The 23,430-nt window shown below is 47.1% G+C and overlaps 1 protein-coding gene across 1 annotated transcript; it reads right to left on the bottom strand.

Annotated features, from left to right (window-relative positions):
- Positions 1–3,063: 3,063 nt before the first annotated feature.
- Positions 3,064–21,402, bottom strand: LOC145337758 (nuclear factor 7, brain-like). The gene is made up of 6 exons (XM_080182605.1): positions 20,932–21,402; positions 20,744–20,839; positions 20,417–20,650; positions 15,804–15,826; positions 14,546–14,661; positions 3,064–3,614 (listed from the first exon to the last, which is right to left on the bottom strand). The coding sequence occupies exons 1-6, from the start codon at positions 21,400–21,402 to the stop codon at positions 3,064–3,066; spliced, it is 1,491 nt and encodes a 496-aa protein (XP_080038731.1).
- Between the last annotated feature and the right edge of the window lie 2,028 nt (positions 21,403–23,430).

Raw genomic sequence — 23,430 nt, 5'->3', positions numbered from 1 at the left:
CTTGCCTCACTACAGGAAGGATGTGGAACCAACTGAGAGGGTTCAGAGGAGATTTACAAGGCTGTTGCCTGGATTGAGAGGTATGCCTTACGAAGATAGGTTGAGAGAGCTCGGTCTCTTCTCCCTGGAGAGATGGAGGTAATTAAGGACTCCACACACATATTCTTTTCCTTCCATCGGGAAAAAAATACAAAATTCTGAGGTCTTGTACCAACCGACTAAAGAACAGCTTCTTTCCTGCTGCCGTCAGACTTCTGAATGGACCGACCTCACACTGAGTTGATCATTCTCTACAGCCGAGCTGTGACCTTAACACTATAATGTGGAGTTGCCAGTGTTGAACTGGGGTCAGCACGGTAAATCGTTGGTAAGCACAGTTTAAGGAGGTTAATCTGTGCTTAGCCCTCTCTCCACTCACATTGTCTGCATCTGTAAAGACTTGATAACCTGTTAAGACTCACATTCCAACCATTATCTTGTAATTGAGTTCCTGTCTATACATGCCCTGGTTATAAAACAAACCTTGCACTCGTCTGACGAAAGGGCAACATTCTGAAAGCTCGTACTACCAAATAAACCTGTTGGACTCTAACCTGGTGTTGTGAGATTACTTACTGTAACTATATTCTGCACTCTCTCCTTTTCTTCTCGATGAACGGTATGCGTTGTCTAGTGCAGAGGAGGTTTACTAGGCTGATTCCGGAGTTGAGGGGGTTGAGCTATGAGGAGAGGCTGAATAAACTAGGCTTGTACTCGTTAGAGTTTAGAAGAATGAGGGGAGATCTCATTGAGACGTATAAGATGATGAATGGGATGGATAGGATAGAGGTGGAGAGACTCTTCCCGCTCAAAAAAGACAGTAGGACTAGGGGGCACAGCCTCAAGATAAAGGGGAGGCGGTTTAGAACGGAGTTGAGGAGGAACTTCTTCACTCAAAGGGTGGTGAATCTCTGGAATTCTCTGCCCGTTGAAGTGGTGGAGGCTGCCTCGCTAAATATTTTTAAGACGCGGGTTGATGGGTTTTTGATAAGAGAGGGGATTAAGGGTTATGGGGAGAGGGTGGAAATGTGGAAATGAGCCACGACAAATCAGCCATGATCTTATTGAATGGCGCGGCAGGCTCGAAGGGCCAGATGGCCGACTCCTGCTCCTAGTTCTTATGTTCTTATAGCGCGCAAGAAACAACAGTTTTCACTATACACTAATACATGTGACAATAATAAATCAAAACACCACCGACTCTAAATCCCCGCACAACAACAGGATGCAACCTCAAACTCAGTGCCAAGGCCACGCCCCGGAAATCCTCCTGAGTGACAGAGGATCCGACCAATCGGATTTACGGTTGTACGAAATCCCTCCTCCCGCACTCTGACTGACAGGGGCGTTCACCAATCCTACTACAGAATCCCCGGAAACCGGTATTCCTCGCCCAGAGTGACGAGAGAACGAACCAATCCCCTTCCAAACCTCAGCAAACCCGCCTCCCTTTCCCTGCGTGCCTGGAGCTCCGGCCAATCCGTTAACAGGTATCCCGGAAGCCCACCTCCTCGGCCTGAGTGACAGGCACGGCTACCAATCGGCTCGTACATTTCCGGGAAAACCGCCTATCCGACGCTGAGCGACAGCAGCATTAACCAATCGTCTCCAAGCTTCAGGGGATCCGCCTCCCTCACAGGTCAATAATTCACACCGACCAATCCATTGCTCGGAATCCGGCCCCTCACTATGAATGATGTGGATATGCTGGCGTTGCACTGGGGTAAACACAGTAAAAAGTCTGACAACACCAGGTTTCAGTCCAACCGATTTATTTGATAGTAAACTCACTAGCTTTCGGGGTTGCCCCTTCGTCAGGTGAATGGCGACTCATGAATGACAGCTGGTCTGACCATTCCACCGACAAACAATTTAAAAACCCGCCTTCCAACTGTGACTGACAGGCACTTAAACCAATCCACCCAGACTTCCCGGAAAGCTGTGCTTCTGGCGCAGAGAGACAGGAGGATTCACCAATCGCCTTCCAAGGACATCAAACCCGCCTCCCGCCGTTTCAGTGGCAGGAATTTTCCCCTTCCGGATGCCAAGCAAATGACTGTCTCTTGTCTGATTGACAGGATCCTCGGCCAATCGACTTGGCCATTCCCCGGAACCGCCTCCCACGGTATAAATTAACCGCATGATGTGAAGATGCCGGCGTTGGACGCGGGTAAGCACAGTAAGAAGTCTCACAACACCAGGTTAAAGGCCAACAGGTTTATTTGGTAGCACAAGCCACTAGCTTTCGGAGCGTTGCTCCTTCGTCCGGTGAGTCACCGTTCCGAACGTTAGTGGCATTTGCTACCAAATAAAGCTGTTGGACTTTATCCTGGTGTTGTAAGACTACTCACTATAAATGACAGATACAGCCACCAACTGACATCTTTTTCTGAGACGCTGCCCCTTCAGTCTGAGTGACAGGACGCTGTCCAATCGGATTCCGGTTCCCAGGAAACCCGCCCCTGACTCTGGATGAAAGGGATCTTGGCCAATCCGCTTCCCCACCCTGCGGCTGGCCACACCTCTCTTTGAATGACGGCTGCATTGACCAATCGGATGCCAAGTCCAAGGAAACCCCTTCCTCACTCTGAATGACAGTCGGTAAGGCCAATCAGCTCCCACGCTTTCCCGAGGGCCGTCTCTTTGTTTGGATGGACAGTTGAACTGACCAATCGACTCACGAAATCCCGGAATGCCGCCTTCCTCATTCAGAGTGACAGGGGCTCCGGCCAATCGGCTTCTCCATTCCCCGGAATCCCGCCTCCCTCACTCAGTGACAGACGCAAACAACATGTTGAGTTTCTGCTTCTTGGATTTAATGATGAACTGTGGAATCTTTGAGAAAAACTGTTTCTATTCCAGTGGTTCTCAGATTGTTTTATTTGAAGAATCATTTTACAAATGTAATCATGGAGCCCCCAGTGTAAATTATAATTCTATATAATAGCCACAATATGAACAGGTTCCATCAGTTTACAGCTGGCAGGAGGCAGGGAGACGGTGTGAAATTATGGGATGGATCTGTTAGAGACCTTTAATCCCGCAGATTGTCAGCGGTGCCGAGTTTTTCCCGTCGTTACTCGATCCCGGATTGAAGAATGGAAAGATTCTCTCAGTGAAAGTGTGGGTGAAAGTGTGGAGATGGGACATGTTGTCCGCATTGTAAAATGACACCCGTCCACCCTCATAGTCCAGGGAAACCCCGATCTTCCGGGGATTCACACTCGGGGCGAGGGGGGTCGGTGAGGGGGAGGTGAAGGCAAAATAACGACTTCCGGGTCTCAGCCTCACAATCCAGAATCCGGACTCAGGTCTCGGGGAGATTCCCCGTTTCCTGTTCACAGACTCTCGGGCCACTCCCAGACTCCACGCTGTCTGCTCCCCCACTTCCACCTCCCAGTAATGTCTCCCTGATGTGAATCCCTCTGATCCCAGGACACAGGGGCAGGGATCAAACCTCTCCGGGGTGTCAGGGAGCGGCTGTCGTTTGTCTCCGACTCTCACACTGGTCCGGTCCTCAGACAGGATGAGCCGGGGATGCGCTGTGTTCGGATCCAGAGTCAGAGAGGGTGGAGCTGGGGGAAAGTTAAAATAACACAGTCAGTGATTTAGAGAGAGCGGGTGGGGAGGGGAGAGACTGTGAGGAGTGAGGAAGAGAGGAGAGAGGTTTGTGAGGGGGAGGGGAGGGTGGGAGCAGGACTGGGATGGCAACATGGAGCCAGAGGGACAGGAGAGGAGTGGGAATAAACCAGAAAGGAGAGGCAGGAATATAAGAACGTAAGAAATAGGAGCAGGAGTAGGCCATCTGGCCCTTCGAGCCTGCCCCGCCATTCAATAAGATCATGGCTGACCTGTCTTGGCTCAGTTCCACATTCCCGCCCTCTCCCCATAACCCTTAATCCCCTCTCTTATCAAAAACCCATCAACCCGCGTCTTAAAAATATTTAGCGAGGCAGCCTCCACCACTTCAACGGGCAGAGAATTCCAGAGATTCACCACCCGTTGAGTGAAGAAGTTCCTCCTCAACTCTGTTCTAAACTGCCCCCCCTTTATCTTGAGGCTGTGCCCCCTAGTCCTACTATCCTTTCTGAGCAGGAAGAGTCTCTCCACCTCTATCCTATCCATCCCATTCATCATCTTATACGTCTCAATGAGATCTCCCCTCATTCTTCTAAACTCTAACGAGTACAAGCCTAATTTATTCAGCCTCTCCTCATAGCTCAACCCCCTCAACTCCGGCATCAGCCTAGTAAACCTCCTCTGCACTCGTTCCAAGGCCAATATATCCTTGCGTAAGTACGACGCCCAAATCTGCACACAGTACTCCAGCTGCGGCCTCACCAATGCCCTATACAGCCGCAGCAAGACCTCCCTACTTTTATATTCAATCCCCCTCGTGATGAAGGCCAGCATCCCATTCGCCTTCCTGACCACCTGCTGCACCTGCAAGCTGGGTTTTTGCGACTCATGCACAAGGACCCCGAGGTCCCTCTGCACCGTCGCCTGCTGCAGTTTTTCTCCATTTAAGTAATAATCCTTCCTACCATTATTCCTACCAAAGTGGACCACCTTGCACTTGCCAACATTAAATTCCATTTCCCATTTCCTGGCCCATTCGCCCAGCCTATCTAGATCCTTCTGTCGACTCTCCCCACCCTCCGCAGAATTTGCCTTTCCACCAATTTTGGTGTCATCAGCAAATTTCGACACCCTACACTCAGTTCCCTCCTCCAGATCATCTATATAAATGGTAAATAGCTGAGGCCCCATCACCGACCCCTGGGGCACTCCACCAGTCACCATCCGCCAATCCGAATAGCACCCATTGACCCCCACTCTCTGCCTCCTATTTGACAACCTATCCTCTATCCACGCTAACACCCTACCCCCAACTCCATGCCCCCTGACCTTCTGCAATAACCTCTTGTGAGGTACCTTGTCAAACGCCTTCTGAAAATCCAGAAAGACCACATCCACCGGCTCTCCTCTATCCACCGCCCGAGACACATCCTCGTAGAACTCCAGTAAATTTGTCAGACACGACTTCCCTTTAACGAAACTGTGCTGCGTCTGCTCTATCAAGCAGTTCCCCTCAAGATGCCTCGCTATTTCCTCCTTGATGACGGATTCTAACATTTTACCTACAACAGACGTTAAACTAACAGGTCTATAATTCCCCGCCTTTTGCCTGGCACCCTTCTTAAACAATGGCATAACATTAGCCATTTTCCAATCTTCCGGCACTTCCCCGGTGCATGGAACAGAGGGAGGGGAGAGGAGTGGGAAGAGAGCAGAAAGGAGATGTGAGGAGGAAGGGAGGAGGAAGAGAAGGAGATGGAGCACTGAAGTGGGCAGAGGGAAAACAGAGCAGCAAACAGAGGGAGCAGGAGCATGAAGAGCGAGAATGAGAGCAACATGAGGAAGAGGGCAAGTCAGAGCCTGAAGGTTTTAGATACAGTGTATAGACAGCAACTGGGTGGCAGATATTGTGGCAGGCTGTAAGAGAACAATATGAAGATGTGGAGTGTATGGGCAGAATTTAACGACCTCATTGTGGCTGTTTTGTGCTGGAAAAATGTCATAAAATCTGGCATGATATGACTAGCTGGAATGGAGCCCATTTTTGCACCCATTCCCATTTTACCACCAAAAAAATTGGCACAATCGGGAGCCTGCACAAAATGGGTGAAGCATCAATTTGCATCATTTGTATTCATACAATGTAGTTAACAAAATTCACTCTGAATCATCCCAGCTTATTTGCTGCAGTTGGAATCAGTGAGGAAAACACCAGTTGCATTCAGATAGCAGAGAGGGTGAGTGAGGAGGTAAGTCTCAGGTTTCAAATGGCTCTGTGTGGGTGGGGGGGAGGTTGTTTCATGGTGTACAGGTTGCATTTTGGAGTGCGGTGAGAGGCTGATGCTGTTCACGGGGTTCGACTTTGGATTCTCAACGCTGACCCAAGTCTGAGCGCTGATCTTGGGTCTTATTGCTGAATCTGGGTCCTAGTGCTGGCAGCAGCAAGGGCTGTTGCTGGCGGGGAATGGGCTGGAAACGCCTTGAAATGGCAGGGCTGTAGCCTCAGAATTTGTTAAGAAGTGCTGTTTCAGGCCTGGACTGCATGGATTCAAGGTTTGTGTTTGTGAGTGGAGGGGAAATGAGGACAGCTGTGTTGCTGGTTGTCTTGTGACGGGGGGGGGGGGGGGGGGGGGGGGTGGTGCGATGTGGGGAGTATGTTTTGCTGGGGAGCTGTGGGGGATAATGTGGTGAGTGTGCATTGCAGGGGTACTGGGGAGGTATAAGGAGTGTGTGTTGCTGTGGGTCTGTGGGTTGGGGAATGTGGGAAGTGTGTGATGGTGAGTTCTGTGATGGAATGTGGGTAGTGTGGGGGTATGGGGAGTGTGCGTTGTTCTTGGACCGTGTAAGGGGGAGTGTGAGTTCCTGGGGAGCTGTGGTGGGGAATCGGGGTAGTAGGTGTTGCTGGGCTGGGGGCGAGCAGAGTTCTTTTAACCTCTCCATCTGTCTCTCCTCTTCCTGAAAACTCCCTCCCCACCCACCTGCTCTTCAAATGGCTCTCCCAATGTAACCTATTGGTCTTACTGTTCTTTGAGGAGGAGGGGCAGGAGGAGAATGTATGTGAAAATGAATAAGAGCATGGGAAGGGGCCAACTGGGAGAGTGGATGGAGAATGGGGATAGAGAGTGGGAGGGAAAGGTAAGTGCTTGGCAGAGAGATTGATTGTGTGACGTAGCGGAGAGAGATAGTGGAAAATACTGAGGTAAGAAGGAGAGATTGATGGGGGACAATACATGATCCTCACTGGAGTGTGGCCACACAGGCAAGTGATCCCAGATAATTCTATCCCAGGCTTGCTTATTCTGTTTAAATTAGTATTACAATAAATTTAAATAATACATTCAACCTTGCATCTGTTCCAGGTGCAAGATTTATCGAGCCTGATGCCCGGTGCCGGTAAGATCGCGTGAGGTGAGAAACCGGGTGTGAACCTGACTTCTCAGCTCTCTGGCAATCTTACCAGCTCACTCCGCCCATCAGCTGGTGGGGCACAATGGTAATGTCATCCCCAAAGAGTCTACAAACAGACAGGTTTGCTGTGTGACAAACATTTGGCAGATGAAATATCATGTAAGAAAATGTGAAGTTATGCACATTGATAGGAAGAATAAAGAAGATGAATATTATTTAAATGGAGAAGGACTGCAGAAAGCTGCAGCTCAGAGGGATTTCTGGGTCCTCATGCATTGATTACAAAAAGGTAGCATGCAAGTTCAGCAGGTATTAGGAAAGACAAGTGGAATGTTCATCTTAACTTAAAAGGGAATGGAGTATAAAAATCGGGCGATCTATACAAGGCACTAGTTAGACAACAGCAATTCTGGTCTACTTATCCAAGGAAAGATATACTGGCATTGGAGGCAGTCCAGAGAAGGTTCACTAGATTGATTCCAGTATGGAGACATTTTCTCATGAGGAGAGGGTAAGTGAGTTGGAACTGTACTCATTGGAGTTTAGAAGATTGAGAGGGGACTTTATTCATACCTATATAATTCTCTGCAGGCTTGACAGGACAGACACTAAGGCATTGTTTCCCTTTGTGGCAGAGTCTAGGATAAGAGGGCATAATCTCAGAGTAAGGGGTCACCCATTTAAGACATAAGTGAGGAGAAAACGCCTCTGTTTGATCAGTTATGGTAACATTAAATGGCAGAGCAGACTTGATAGGCCAAATGGCCTCCATCTGTTCCCATATCTTATGGTCTCATGATCTTAGAAGGGGATAGAAATAGTACTCATTACTCCAGATATGGTCTCACTAAGGTCCTGTGCCCCTGCAGGAACAATTGCATATTTTTATACCTGGGTATCTTTGCAAGAGACACTAACCTCCTATCTATATTCCTAATTACTTGCTGGACCTGCAGACTAACTTTTTATGATTTATGCACCAGGACATCCAGCTCCCTCTGTACCCTAGAGTTCTGCATTTTCTCTTGGTACAATACCAGACCAGACCAAACCCTAAATTTGTTACGATCTTGGATGAAACCTTAATATTTGATAGTGTCCAGAATAGGAACAATCATGTTTTAGTTCTTGGATCTAAATTGAAATCCCTGTTATTTACTAAGAGTATAAATCATAAGAATTAGGAGCAGGAGTAGGCAATTTAGCCTCTCGAACCTGCTCCGCCATTTAATACAATCCTGGTTAATCTTGTCTCAGCCTCAACTCCACTTTCCTGCCCCTTCAATGCCAAACTAATTAAAAATCTGTCCCGATCATGTCTGTGGGATGGTTTCAGGGGTCAGCAATGAGGCCTGTGATGTCTGTGAGGGAATTGGTGAGAAAACTGGTTTAAACCACAACTGTCTGTTCAGTGCAACTTCTGACCCGAATCTCCCACACTCAGTGCATTGCAGGGATCACAATCATGAATATCATTAAATGCTGTGGGGCACAGCATACTCACACCAAACAGCCTGAAATCTGTAGGATGAGCAGGAATCTGTGCATGTGCACATCTCTGGGAGATCACTGAAAAGATCTCCCAGCACCGCCCTCCAACCCCCTCAGACATTGCTTGCCCCCACAGCCCACCTACAAACACTGCTGCTCCCCACAACACCCTCCCACCCCCACAGATATTGCTGGCCTCATTGGTGGCCCCCAAACCAGTTCCCCCGCAGAGACAATCTCCATACAGACATCACCGGCCTTATCATTGGCAACCCCACCCAGTACTGACTTTGCTGCATCACCTCCCCCACCCCCAGAGAGACATTCCTCCCCCACCACACAGACATTGCTGCCCCTTCCTTACAGACATCGATACCCCCCCCACCCCCGCTGTACAGACATCACTGCACACCCTGCCCCCCCACCCCTCCCCTCGCACTGACATTGCTACCTACTCACCCCATGCCCCACGGATCTGGATAATGTGGATACCCCACTCCTTGAACATGCTGACTTCACTGCTGCCCTGCAGAGAACTTGCGTTGTGCTACCATACACAACCCCAGCTTGCGAGCATTCCCTCTCTTGAATGGGAGTCCTCAGTATTGCACCTGCCCTGAACACAGCAGCTTATTAATTCGGAGCTCTGAGTATTGCACCTCCACCAGGACACAGCGGCTTATTGAGTGGCAGCCAATCAGCACCCCGAGGGACGCATAACATTCAATTGAAAGCAGCCTTCAAAATTTCTCACAAGGATTTGTTACCAACTGTCCCTTGACTGGCCAAAGTCCCTGCAACCGCCACCCCCCAAGAGCTGTATATAAACTGCAGGAATGGACACACAACTAATCACACCACAAAGATATACTTGAAGAAATCAGCCCCAAGATTCACTGAGGCCGACCAAGAGCGCCTGCTTGATGCCATGGAGGAGAGAATTCAGTCGCTCTTCCCCAGCCAGGCGCCTCGTCCAAGGGGTGCAGTCACCATTGGCATTGTGGGAGGAGTTGGCAGAAGTGGTGAATGCCTGGAGCCTGACACTGTGCTCTGGCCGGCAGGGGTAGACAAAACTGTACAACCTTCTTTGAGCAGCAAGGGTGAGTGAGCATCCCACTTGGAACTCCGCACTTTCTTGGCACAGATCTCAAACCCTGTGCGAGCATTCAACAAGGCCCCCTTCCCCCAGGAACAGAATCTAACCACTTCCCCTCACCCCTCAACGAGCACCCTTCAGTGGTGACCCTTTTCCCCTCAACTGCCATCGCAAAACTCCCGAGACACAGGCACACATTACACACCACACATTTGAATATATTAATGCTTGCGAGACACCTTAAGCTCCTACAGCAGAAAAGCATAACCGCTACGTGAGGGCACAGAGTGGTGATGGTGTGCCTGACCTGCAGCAGCTGACCAGCGTTGAAGAGCGGACCGCGGAGTTGGCAGGGGGAGATAGTTTATCCAGAATGCTGACGGACAGCCAGGTCGGCATCCAGTTTGCAAGTGAGCATAAGCATAGCCCTCAACGTAACTCCTCTTTGAAATAAGTGTGATGCTGTTTAGAATGTTTGACCTCCCTTCCCCTAATGTGTGTTTTTTTTTGCAGTTTTGGACCCAGGGGAACCTGGCCCTTTGGGTATTGGTGATCCCACCACCACCCCCGCTTCCGCTGTTCTGGAGCAAACTGCCCACGATCCCCCTGGAGAATACCTTGGAGAGAGACTTTGAAGAATCTTCTGAGGACAGCACCACTGAAACGGCACCGGCATCTACCACACAACCCACGAATACAGAGACTATCACCACAGTGGGTAGCTTTAGTGTTGAGGCTTCTGGGTCACTATCCGGTGAGCACATCACAGACACTGATGCACATCCTAGGGCTCGGGCACATAGAGGTCAGCCAGAGGTGAGGATTCAGCTGTCCTCAAGCCAGATGCCGAGCCTCGGGGCCAAGGCTGGTGGTGATGCATCAGGAAACACGAAGGGTTGTGGAAGGGCTGTCAGCAACCACACTGCGACTGCAAGGCTGTTTAGGGGAGTCCAACAGAGTGCTGCTGCAGGAGGTGGTGCTGACACAGTGTGTGAACCAGGCCAACATTGCAAGGGTTACGACCACAGTGGAAAGTCTGACCCAGGGGTCTGTCCTCATGGGTGACAGGGTCCAGGACATCCTGGAGACACAGCAGACCACGAGCGAGGGTGTTGACGCCATCCAGGAGGCACAGCCTTTCTTAGCCATGGGTGTTGGAAAACTGTTGGCCATGGCTGGGACTTTCACTGGCATTCTGGAGACACAGTTGGCCGTGCCTGTGAGCCTCGATAACTTAGCCCAGCGTCAGAGGGCTACTGCTGAGTGGCTCCAGAGCCTGGCTTGCTCACAGAATGCTGCAGTGGAGGGGCTCCAGAGCTTGGCCCAGTCTCAGAGGGCCGGAACTGAGAGATCACAGATCATGGGGAGACGCATCTGAGCCTCCAGGACTGGCACGGCCAGGTGATAGCGGAGTTCCTGGAGCTCAGTCCAGCTACCCAGGCGTCCCATGGAGTGTCCCTGGGGCCTCTGGGTCCCACAAGTGAGGAGGGAGGGCTGGGGCCCATGCCGGGGCCTTCCGCCCAAGTGATCCCAGACATCCCGAGTCCTTCTGATTTCCCCCCCTTCCGCACACCGGGGCATCTCAGGGCCAGCTAGAAGAACAGGGTGGCACCAAAATAGTGCCAGCGCTTGTCAGCTGGGGCTCTCCAGGTCCCGGCCACCCAGAGGACACCCGCCAAGGGCATCACAGGCAACGGGGTGTGCATCATTGCTGGACACCTCCACCTCTGGTGTGCATCCTGGGGTCGCACATAGAAGCAGCAGTAGACCACAGAAAGTTAGAAAGTTCTAGTTCACTAACAGAACATGGGTGAAGGTTATCCGTAGTCAGGGTTAATTGATCACAAACGTTAAGAGCACAATAAACTTTTATTTGCACTTCACAGCATCTCCAGGGCCTTCCTACAACGTCCCTCACACTCTGCAAGCTGCGCTTACCTCCTGACGCCAGTTCAAGGCTGCCACACCAGGTTGAGTCTTTTATATATCTACTCTGATTTGTGTCAAAGTGACATCACACCAAAGAGGTGGGAGACGCTAACCTGGGTGGAGATTGTCATGTCGATCCCGATAATGGCATTCCAAAGTATGGGAAGTGATGGAAATCAGTGGTTGGACAGTTTTCAATGCGGTCCCGGCAGCCCATTTTTTCCCGGTTAGGGGATGTGCGCGGGTCGTAAACACTCTGGGGAACCTGCGAAAAGTTTGACACAATCATCTCCCAACCCGACCCGCCAAAAAACGAGCGCATTGCAAAGGGAGAATTGCCCCCGTAATTTCTCCTCACCTGTGTTTTAAATCTGCCACCCCATATCTTAAAACTGTCAGCTTTTGGTTTAAATCGCCCCACAAGAGGAAACATCTGCTCTGAATCTGCTTTGTCAATGTCCCTTAGCAACTTGTATACCTCAATTATATCTCCTCACATTTTTCTCAGCTCCAGAGACAATCGGCCTAAACTGGCGAACCACTCTTCATAAGACAAACCCTTCATCTCCAGAATCAAGCTGGTGAACCTTCTCTGAATCATCTCCAATGCAATTCCATCCTTCCTCAAGAAAGGGCACAAAAACTGTACACAAGTGCAGTCTCACAAATGCTTTACACAATAGCAATAACACTTCATTAATGTTATGTCCTATACCTTTAACAATAAATATGAAGATTCCATTTGCTTTCCTTATTACCTGCTATACTTTCATCCTAGTTTTTTTGCCATTCGTGCATGAGGACACCCAGGTCGCTAATCATTTGCCTTTGTATTTTTCCTATCAAAATGGATAACCTCACACTTATTCACTTGAATCTCATCTGCCAAATTTTGTCCTATTCACTTAAACTCTCCATACCCATTTATAAATTTCTTCTTTTGTTATCACAACTTACTTTCCCATCTATTTTAGTGTCATCTGAAAATTTGGCTATGGTATCCACTATTCCCTGAATGCGGGTGATTAATATAGATTATAAAGAGTTGGGGTCCGAGGGCTGAACCCTTTGGCACCCCAAAAGTTACATCAAGCCAACTCAAAAAACACTCATTTATCCTGACTTCCTGCTATCTGCTTGTTTGCCAATGTTCTGTCAAAAATAATAAATTATCCCTCATCCCATGATGAACGAACCTTTTGTGTGGCACCTTATCAAATACTTTCTGGAACTCCAGTTATACTACATCTACAGGATCATCATTATCCACTTTGCTTGTTACATTTTTGAAGAACTCAAGCAAATTTGTCAAAGATTTGCCCTTCTGTTGTCTAAAACCTTAGTTAGACCTCACTGGGAGTATGGACATCATATCTTAAGAAGGATGATTTGACCATGGAGGAAGTTCCAAGCAGGTTTACAAGAATGGAACCTAGGCTTCAAGGGTTTAGTTACAAGGATAGTTTCGAAAAATTTGACCTTTATTCTCTCGAATTCAGGAGGTTGAGGGGTGATTTAATAGAAGTCTACAAAATATTCACAGGGATGGTCAGGGTGGATAAGGATAAACTAATTCCATTAGTTGAAGGCCTAGAACCAGGGGCCATAATCTAAAAATTAGAACCAAGTTGTTCAGGAGAGATGTTAGAAATCAATTCTACATGTAGAGAGAGGTGGATGTTTGGAACCCTTTCCCTCAAATAGTGGTGGATGCTGGATCAATTATTAATTTTAATCCCTACAGTGCAGAAGGAGGCCATTTGGCCCATTAAGTCTGCATCAACAACTATCCCTGTAACCCTACTTATTTCGCCTGTTAATCTCCATGATACTAAGGGGCAACTTAACATGGCCAATTCACCTAACCTGCACATCTTTGGAGTGTGGGGGGAAGCCACAGCTCCCAGAGGAAATCCACACAGACACAGGCAGAATGTGCAAATTCCACACAGATAGTGACCTGTGGCCAGAATTGGACCTGGGTCCCTTCCGCTGTGAAGCAGCGATGCTAACTACTGTGCTACCGTGCCACCATACTTTAAGTCTGAGATACTTTTATTCAGCAGGGGTATCAAGGTACACAGGCCTAGTACAGGTATATGAAGGTAGGCCACAGATCAGCCATGATCTTATTGAATGGTGGAGTGAGTTTGAAGGGATGAATGGCCTACTCATATTCCCATGTTCCTATGTCCCTTTTTCTAATGATGAGGATCGTTCCAAGTTGCTCCCTTTCTATGACCTCTGCATTTTCTGTATCTTTTGGGATGGTAGCGTGCTCCGTCGTGAAAACTGAGGCAAAACATTGACTTAGGATCTCAGCCATTTCTGTGTTCTGCCATGATCTTATTGAATGGCGGGGCAGGCTTGAGGGGCTAGATTGCCTACTCCTGCTCCTATTTCTTACGTTCTTATACAATCTTCATCTTCAATTGAATGGCGATGCCCCACCGAGAGGAACAATCTGTAGAATGGACTAATCACAAGTCTTAAAGGGACCACTGGAAAACCCTTTGGAAATGATGCTCTGTTTCCTGCTCTATAAACGGCAAGCGACATCATTATCACAATGCTGTTCCAGTGAGTTTGTGGTTTGGAAATTGGTTTTCTCATTTTCTACATTCAAACACTGACTGTTTCTCAAAATTATTGCACTGCTCCTGCGAGAATGAAGACAGCTTTTGATGATTTCTCTGTGACTAGGAGATGAGTTATTTTTCTTACTGTTGCTCACTGTTCCTTTCTCTCTCTCACCCACATTGTTTATCATGAGGGCTTCTTGTCCCCTGTCCCCTTTTCAGGAATCACAGAACATTTTCCCACAGTGCAAAGCAGTGGGAAACTGGACAGTGATTTTGTTCTGAAGATCAGCCCTCAGAATGGATTGAGCCTCTAATCAAATTCATAGAGTGGAAATGTGAATATTTAATCTGGGACCTTAAAGCCTCGTTAGTTTCTTCACAACTGTATTGGTAATCAGGAAAATGAATATAAGAGTTTTACCAGGAATACTGGGTTTCATCATTTCTCTCCAAGCTGTGCACTGAAAAAGGTATTTGAACTTCTCGATAGACAGGGCGGCATCAAATACTGAGAGTCTGCGCTCACCGTCACTAATCCTGTAAACGTTAAAAAGAGATGCAAGAAAATATCCAAAGTGAAATGGTAATCTTGTTTATTTTAATTGAAAAAGATAACTTATAAATTCAAGAGCAGAGAATGGAAACAGTCATGTCCTGAAAAAGGTTCAAAATCTGACAACAGCCCATCACACACTGCAGGAATTGATAAACATTTAGTCTGTCCACTTGCTGTATTATAAATAAAGTTTTAGAACAAAGACAAAGGCTGAAAACACTCCAAAGCTGAATATCCAATTCTGCAATCCCTGGACCCCACAACTCTATAAGAAGTCTCACAACACCAGGTTAAAGTCCAACAGGTTTCTTTGGTAGCACAAGCCACTAGCATTCGTAGCGCTACCCCTTCATCAGGTGAGTCACAACTCTCCCAGAATCCTGCTCTCTTCTACTTACAGCACCTTGAAGATCTCTGATTTCAGTCATTCCCTGTTGGGAGTTGGACCTTCAGTTGCCAAGGTCCTGAGCTCTGGAATTCTCTCCCTGATCCTTTCTATCTTTCTAATTCTCTTTCTTCCTTCGAAACACTCTCTGAAATCCACCTCTTGTCATCCGGATTAATATTTCCTTATTTGGCTCTGTGTCAATTTACTTTATAACACTCCTGGGAAACTCCTTAAGGTACTAATTTACGATAAAGGCACTGTATAAATACAAGTCATTACTGTTGTGTTTATGGACACAGAACCAGCTTGTATTGAGTATAAAATTAGAATCTGTTTCCCCTCTTTAACGTGAGACTTTCTTGGGTTGGTCAGGCTCCATGCAGGGATATGGGTGACCCACTGCTTGGGAACATGGACCGTGTGGCTCTCTCGGGGTCAGTGGGAAGGTCACAGACACTAACAGCCAACATCGGGCAAGTGATCACTTCCGGCCTGTGAACCGGATTGTATCAATTATACCTCCCGCTTGTTTATTACAATATTGTAGCAGTTATATAAAATCATTGTAATAAAGGTGGTTATTTTTAAACTCTGGTCCATGAACTACACACCAAATTTCCATGGCCCAATGACAGATCATTTAATGTTGTGACAACAACGAATAAATAAACAAAAATGATACTTTACTAAGTTTATTTTAACAAATAGTGGATTTCAGTAAAGAACATGTCCTACCTTCTCTCCCGACAAGCTTCCTCCTGAAAGAAATGAATCAGGAACAGTGAGGGTGACAGTAACAGATTTCAGGAGCAGTTAGACAGGCTGGTGAAATGAGCAGACTCAGAGCAGACGAGATTTCACACGGAAATGTAAAGTGATGCATTTTGGAAGGAAGATTGTGGAGCGTCAAATAAACTGGAATTGAACATCAGTCCCACTCACAGACACAGTGACTCTCACACACCGTACCAGACACACCCACACACTCACAACATGCAACTGGAACTGGATTACAATGGGAGTTCCAGGAGAAAATTAAACTCGGGAAACACAGAAATAATCACAAAGCAAGTTTGAAGCTGAAGAAAACTCATTCTCAGGAAATTACAGGTATTCCCAGAAATCTGCAGATAGTGTGGGATCCATTAGTTCAGAGACAGCAGAAAAACCATTCAGGAAGGGACACAAATTCTGTTCAATTCGGTTAGTATTTTTCAGTAAATTCTATATGAATTTCACAGTTAAGAACATAAGAAATAGGAGCAGGGGTAGGCCATCTAACCCTTCGAGCCTGCCCCGCCATTCAATAAGATCATGGCTGATCTGAAGTGGATCAGTTCCACTTTCCCTCTTTCTCCCCAGAACCCTTAATTCCCCTGTCTATCAGAAACCTGTCTACCCGTGACTTAAATATATTCACTGAGGTAGCCTCCACCTCTTCAACAGGCAGAAAATTCCAGAGATTCACCACCCTTTGAGTGAAGAAGTTCCTCCTCAACTCTGATCTAAACTGCATCCCCCCTTATCTTGCGGCTGTGCCCTTTAGTCCTGCTATCCTTTCTAAGCGGGAAGAATCTCTCTACCTCTGCGCAATCCCTCCTCAGCCTTCTAAACTCCAACGAGTACAGACCCAGTCTATTCAGTCTCTCTTCTTAGGCTAACCCCCTCATCTTCGGTATCAGCATAGTGAATCTTCTCTGCACTCCCTCCGCACCGCAAATACGGTGACCAAAACTGCATACAGTACTCCAGCTGAGGCCTCACCAGTACCCTGTACAGTTGCAGCAAAACCTCCCTGCTTTTATATTCTATCCCCCTCGCTATAAAGGCCAACAATCCATTCGCCTTCTTGATCACCTGCTGCACCTGCAGACTGGGTTTTTGTGATTTGTGCACAAGGACCCCCAGGTCCCTCTGCACAGTAGCATGCTGCAGCTTTTTACCTTTTAAATAATAATCCCTCCTACTATTGTTTCTACCAAAGTGGATAACCTCACACTTGCTAACATTATACGCCATCTGCCAGGTCCTCGCCCACTCACTCAGCCTATCCAGATCCCTCTGCAGACTTTCCACACCCTCCACACAATTTGCTTTTCCACTCATCTTCGAGTCATCAGCAAATTTTGTCACCCGACACTCAGCCCCCTCCTCCAGATCATCTATGTAAATGGTAAACAGTTGAGGCCCCAGCACCGATCCCTGCGGCACTCCACTAGTCACCAACCGCCAACCAGAATAGCACCCATTGATTCCAACTCTCTGCTTCCCATTAGACAGCCAATCCTCTATCCGTGCTGAGACCTTACCCCCAAATCTGTGCACCCTAACCTTCTGCCGCAACCTTTTGTGAGGCACCTTATCAAACGCTTTTTGAAAATCTAAAAACACCACATCCACCGGTTCCCCTCTGTCTACCGCACTAGTCACATCCTCATAGAAATCCAATAAATTCATTAAACACGACTTCCCCTTAATGAATCCGTGTTGCGTCTGCTCGATCAAACCATTCTTTTCTAGGTGCCTCGCTATTTCTTCTTTGATGACAGATTCTAGCATTTTTCCAACTACAGACGTTAAACTAACCGGATTATAATTCCCTGCCTTATGTCTGCTACCTTTTTCAAACAGCGGCATAACATTAGCTGTTTTTCAATCTTCCGGCACTTCCCCGGAGTCCAGCGAATTTTGATAAATAATTACTAAGGCATCCGCTATCACCTCTGCCATTTCTTTCAGAACTCTGGGATGCATTCCATCCGGTCCCGGGGACTTGTCTACCTTCAGTCCTGTCAGTCTATCAAGCACTACCTCTCTAGTGACAGTAATCGCATTAAGGCCCTTATCTCCTACCATCCTTCTATCTTTAATATCTGGCAAACTATTTGTGTCCTCCTCCATGAAAACCGAGGCAAAAAACTTATTTAAAGCCTCAGCCATTTCCTCATCACCCACCGCTAAATTCCCCCTTTCATCCTCCAAGGGTGAAACATTCAATCTAGCCAGTCCCTTCTTCTTTATATATTTGTAAAACCTTTTACTGTGATTTTTTATATTTAGAGTTTGTTTAGCTTCATACTCTATCTTTCCTTTCTTTATCACCTTCTTTGTCATTCTTTGTTGATTTTTAAATCTTTCCCAATCTTCTAATCACCCACTATTTTTAGCCGCTCTGAACGCATCAGCTTTTAATTTAATACTCTTCTTCATTTCCTTAGATAACCACGGCTGGTTAACCCTTCTCCTACAGTCCTTCTTTACCATCGGAATATATTTCTGCTGAGTACCGTAAAAGATCTCCTTAAAAATCCTCCACTGTTCCTCAACCGTCCTACCAACCAATCTGCGCCCCCAGTCTACATTTGCCAATTCCGCTGTCATCCTATCATACTCCCCTCTGTTCAAACAGAGGACACAGGTTCGGGACCCCACTTTCTCATCCTCCATCTGCATCAGAAATTCAATCACACTATGATCACTCATCCCAAGAGGATCCCTCACAAGAAGATCCCTAATTCTACCTGCCTCGTTACACAGCACCAGATCTAAGATAGCTCGCTCCCTCGTAGGTTCCGTTACATACTGTTCAAGGAAACTATCCCGACAGCATTCCAAGAACTCTTCCTCAAGCTCATCACGTCCGACTTGGGTCATCCAATCAATATGCAGATTAAAATCCCCCATAATTATCACTGTTCCGTTTCTCTACGCATCAATTATTTGCTTGCTTATAGCCCGCCCCACCTCAAAGTTATTATTTGGGGGCCTATAGACCACACCCGCCATCGTCTTCCTCCCCTTACTATTTCTTATCTCCAGCCACAACGATTCCACGTTTTGCTCTTTGGAGCCTATATCTTCTCTTACTACCGCCCTGATATTATCCTTAATTAACAGAGCTACCCCGCCCACTTTTTCCTCCCGTCTATCCTCCCTAAACACCTGATACCCCTGGACATTCAGCTCCCAGTCCTGGTCACCCTGCAACCACGTTTCTGTAATGGCCACTAGATCATATCCATTTGCGCTGATTTGCGCCATCAGCTCATTCACTTTGTTCCGAATGCTTCGTGCATTCAGGTAAAGTGTCTTTATACCAGCTTTTATTTGGACCTTATTTGTAGAAATGCTACTAACCTCTCTCATGCCCCCTACTCCTTTTATTAGTGGAACATCCTCAACATTTACCTGCACACGTACCCTCTCCTTTACTTTAGATTTTATAATTCCACCGCCCTCGCACCACCCCCCCACCGCCCCCCCCCCCCCCCCCCGGAATTAGTTTAAAGCCCTATCTACAGTCCTAGTTATACGATTCAACAGGACTCTGGTCCCGGCATGATTCAGACGAAGACCATCCCATCTGAACAGAACCCATCTGCCCCAATACTGGTGCCAATGCCCCATAAATTCAAACCCATTCCTCCCACACCAATCCCTGAGCCACACATTCATCTCCTTAATCCTGTTTACCCTGCACCAATTTGCACGTGGTTCAGGTAGTAATCCAGAGATAACCAGCTTGTCGGTTCTGCTTCTTAATTTGGTTCCCAGAACATCATACTCCCTCTGCAGATCCTTAGTTCCTATTTTGCCTATGTTGTTGGCACCCACATGAACCATGATGACCAGATTCTCACCCTCCCACTCCAGGTTCCTCTGCAGCCCAGATGAGACATCCTGGACCCGAGCAGACAACACACCCTTCGGTATTCTTTATCCTTGTCACAAAAGACAGTGTCTATACCCCTAACCACACTATCCCCAATTACTACTACATTCCTCTTTACTTCTTCTGCTTTGACCTCTGTCTGCACCACTGTACCGTGGGCAGTTTGCTCATCCACCTTGCAGCCCTCGTTCTTGTCCACACTGGGGGCAAGAATCTCAAACCTGTTGTGCAGATTCAGAGGCTGAGGCTTTTGGGTCCCCCCCTCCTTCCTCCCCCCAACCTCCCTCCTTCCTCTCACCCTTCCTCCCCCCATCCCCTCCTTTCTCTCACCCTTCCTCCCCACACCTCCCCCCTTCCTCCCCACACCCCCCTCCTTCCTCTCACCCTTCCTCCCCTCAGCAACCCCCTCCTATTCCTGACCCTCAGAGTTAGTCAGTTTAGGGGGTTTGACTTTCTCTTGTAACACATTATCCAGGTTACACTCCCCCTCCCCGATGAGTCTCAGTGTCTGAAGCTCAACTCTTCAAGCAACCAGCACCTACTGCAGACATGGTCACTGGGAAGTACCTTGGAGTCCACCAGCTCCCACATCATACAGAAACAGCACATCACATGTCCCTCCATCAGTTGTTTAGTGTGAAGTTTCCCTGAACTGAGCCACAATATATTCCCTCACCTTCAGAAATATCAGCTCGTCTTTTTGCTCCATCTGTTTCTGCAACTTTGAGAGTTTCTCCTCAATGGAATTTAAATTCTCCTGAATCTCTCGAAGGTTTCTCTCCATCGGTTCTAGAATCCTCTCCTCTTCTTCCCTGAGCTCTCTGAGTAATCGCTGCTCTTTCTCAGTGAGAATCTGGTGCATTTTAGTGAACTCGGACGTGATGTGGGTCTGCAGACTGCTCGACTGTTCCTACTCAATGAAATGTGAGACATAATTAATGTCCTGCGATAAAGGGAACAAAACTAACCGAGATCCCAGAAAATCAGCACAGGGAGACCTTACCCTAACTTCAGAAATCTTCCCTTTCTGTTTCTGTTCTGTTTCTAGAACAGCCAATTTCTTCTCTGTGAGAGAATCTAAGGAAGATTTCAGCTGATCCTGGGATTGGGAGAAAACAAAATCACAGAATGAAAGTGCTGGATGTTGAAAATGTGATAAAATTATCATCTTATAAAATATTTTCCATTTACCTTGCAGATTTCAACAGCTTCATCAATGGGCAGGAAGTTGTGGGATTTGTGATCCCGCGAATCTCTACAAATCAAACAGATCAATTTCTTGTCAGTTTCACAAAACAGCTTCAGTTCTTCCTGATGTTTTTCACATTGAAGTTTACTTTCCTTCTCTTTCGGATTCAGCTTCAATTCTCGAGCTTTCCTGGCCAGATTCGCTAAGGCCCGATTTACCCTGAGGCTTTTTTCTGGAAACTCCTCTCGACATTCCGGGCAGGAGTTTATCTCCTTCTTTTCCCAACTCTGGGTGATACAGGAGCGGCAGAAGTTGTGTCCACATTCCAGTATTACCGGATCAGTGAAGAAATCGAGACAAACGGGACAAATTGTCTCCTCGGTCAAACTCTGGAGCTGTTGCCTGGAAGCCATGTTCACACTCAGCACTTCCTGATTCAAACCGCTTTCAGTTTCGGTGTTCCTGCCGCACATCCTCAGTTCAGCTACTCCCCGATGAAGTTCACTGCAGCACTCAGGGAATTATTATTACAGAGCGGGCCTTGTCCTCACCACTTTCACACTGGAGATAAAAACTGGCGCGGTCTAGAGGATGATGGTGGGGAATCATTGAGCCCTGTCGGGGCGGGGGTGGAGGGGTGGTGGTGGTGGTGGTGATGGGGGTTGGGCTCCCGGAAATGTTGACAGTGGAAAGAGGGAGAGCGTGAGGGAGAAAGGAGGGAGAGATGAGCGGGATCGAGATTCCATTACATTTCTCTTCAGTCTGAACTCGCTGCCGATTAAAACCACCCTGGTGAAACTCGGTGTCAGATCCAGATCCAGAAACTGAATTGTGTTCATGACTGCAGCCGCTTACATTAAAACATCGAATACTATAAATGTCAAAGAGAAATTTACACAAAAGCTACCGGGAAGATATTTAGAGGGTTCGATCTGTGACGTTTGGTTCATTTTCTAGAAAGAATAACTTGCGGTTTTATAAATGCTTATGAATCCCTCCCGGGGACCCTGACCCAGAGAAACATCAACTGATGACGGAGCAGAAACAGAAAATGCTGGAAAATCTCAGCAGGTCTGACAGCATCTGTGGAGAGAGAACAGAGCTAACGTTTCGAGTCTGGATGTCTCTTCGTCAGATTCCAACATCCGCAGTAATTTGCTTTGAACTGATGAGGGAACATTTGAAGTGGAATCTCTCCTCCAATATCCGGCGGAGTTTGTTCACACAGAGAGTGGGGAGAATGTGGAAGTCGCTGTCACATGGAATGGTTGAGGTAGAGAGAGTTGGTGCATTGATAGGGAGGCTTGGATTACAAGATGATTTTATACCGCACAGGTTGTATATGGAGTTTGTTTTTTGTCTGTTTGAAAAAAATGAGCTCACCATTCGACGAGATGGATTTACATACTGAAATTCTGCAATAATTCAATCTATGCTGCTAGAATTAGTTGGCTTTGAAATCCGCAATAAAAATTATTTAAATATAAATTCTTGTGCTAACACAAGGATTTAACAGTAATAGTGGAGAACAAGTGATTGGGGAAATCAGGATCTGAACAGGGTCGCTGTCAGCCTTGGCATTTAAACTCTGACTTGTGCAAGTCAACTCCAATCTACTGCACTCCTGGTTTGTCGGTTCAGCTGGTGAAAATCGCAATAGGATTCATTCTGCCGGATGAAATGTTGGACACTGAACTCTCTCCATGGACCTCGTTAGACTTCACAGAGGATCATAGAGTCACTGAACAGCATGAAATCTACTATGATCCCGATATGTTCCATCTAAAGTGTATTCTTAAATAATTATTAATCTTAATTTACTGAGTTCACTGTTAACAGCTGTATTCGTTTCTAAAAGGACGTCGACACATCTCTCTTTCCAACAGCCGCTTATGCACAGCTCTGGTAATGCAGTGTTAGTTGTTCCTGACAGGAATTAGGAATATTCCCAATCTGCCCTTTCCAGCCTTTCAGCCTCAGCATTGAATTCAGGAACTTCAGATTCTAACCACCGTTCCCATTCTGCTGTAACCATTAACACTGCTCTGGAACCACCTTCTGCTTCTTCACCAGTCCCATTCCCCATTCTCTTTTACTTTGTACCGTTACACCTTTAGACATTTCACCTCTCCTGTCCTGCACCATTTCATAGAACTTTCCCTGTTGTTATTCTCCGCCCTTTCCCCCCACACTGTCCTTGCTGAGAAATTATTTACTCTGTAAAATATTCCAGTTCCGATGAAAGGCGATCGATTTGAAAAGTGAATTGTGTTGCTCTCTCTGTTGACGCTGCCTGATCTGTTGAGTGCTTCCTGTATTTTATGATGTGTTAAGGATTGGGTCTGTTAATGTCTGATATATAACTTTCACTCACTGTAGAGTAAATACAGTCACACTGCAGGGAGCTGAACAGAACAGGGGCGGGATTCGCCCACAGAAATGTGACCTCAGCAATTTGAATGAGAAAGTGCTGAAACTCCCCATGGCTTCCAGACACCAGG

The sequence above is a fragment of the Carcharhinus amblyrhynchos genome, unplaced genomic scaffold, assembly GCF_965287045.1.
Source record: "Carcharhinus amblyrhynchos unplaced genomic scaffold, sCarAmb.v2.hapA scaffold_73, whole genome shotgun sequence".
Taxonomy (NCBI): Eukaryota; Metazoa; Chordata; class Chondrichthyes; order Carcharhiniformes; family Carcharhinidae; genus Carcharhinus; species Carcharhinus amblyrhynchos.
This window is presented reverse-complemented; position numbering and strand designations above follow the sequence as displayed.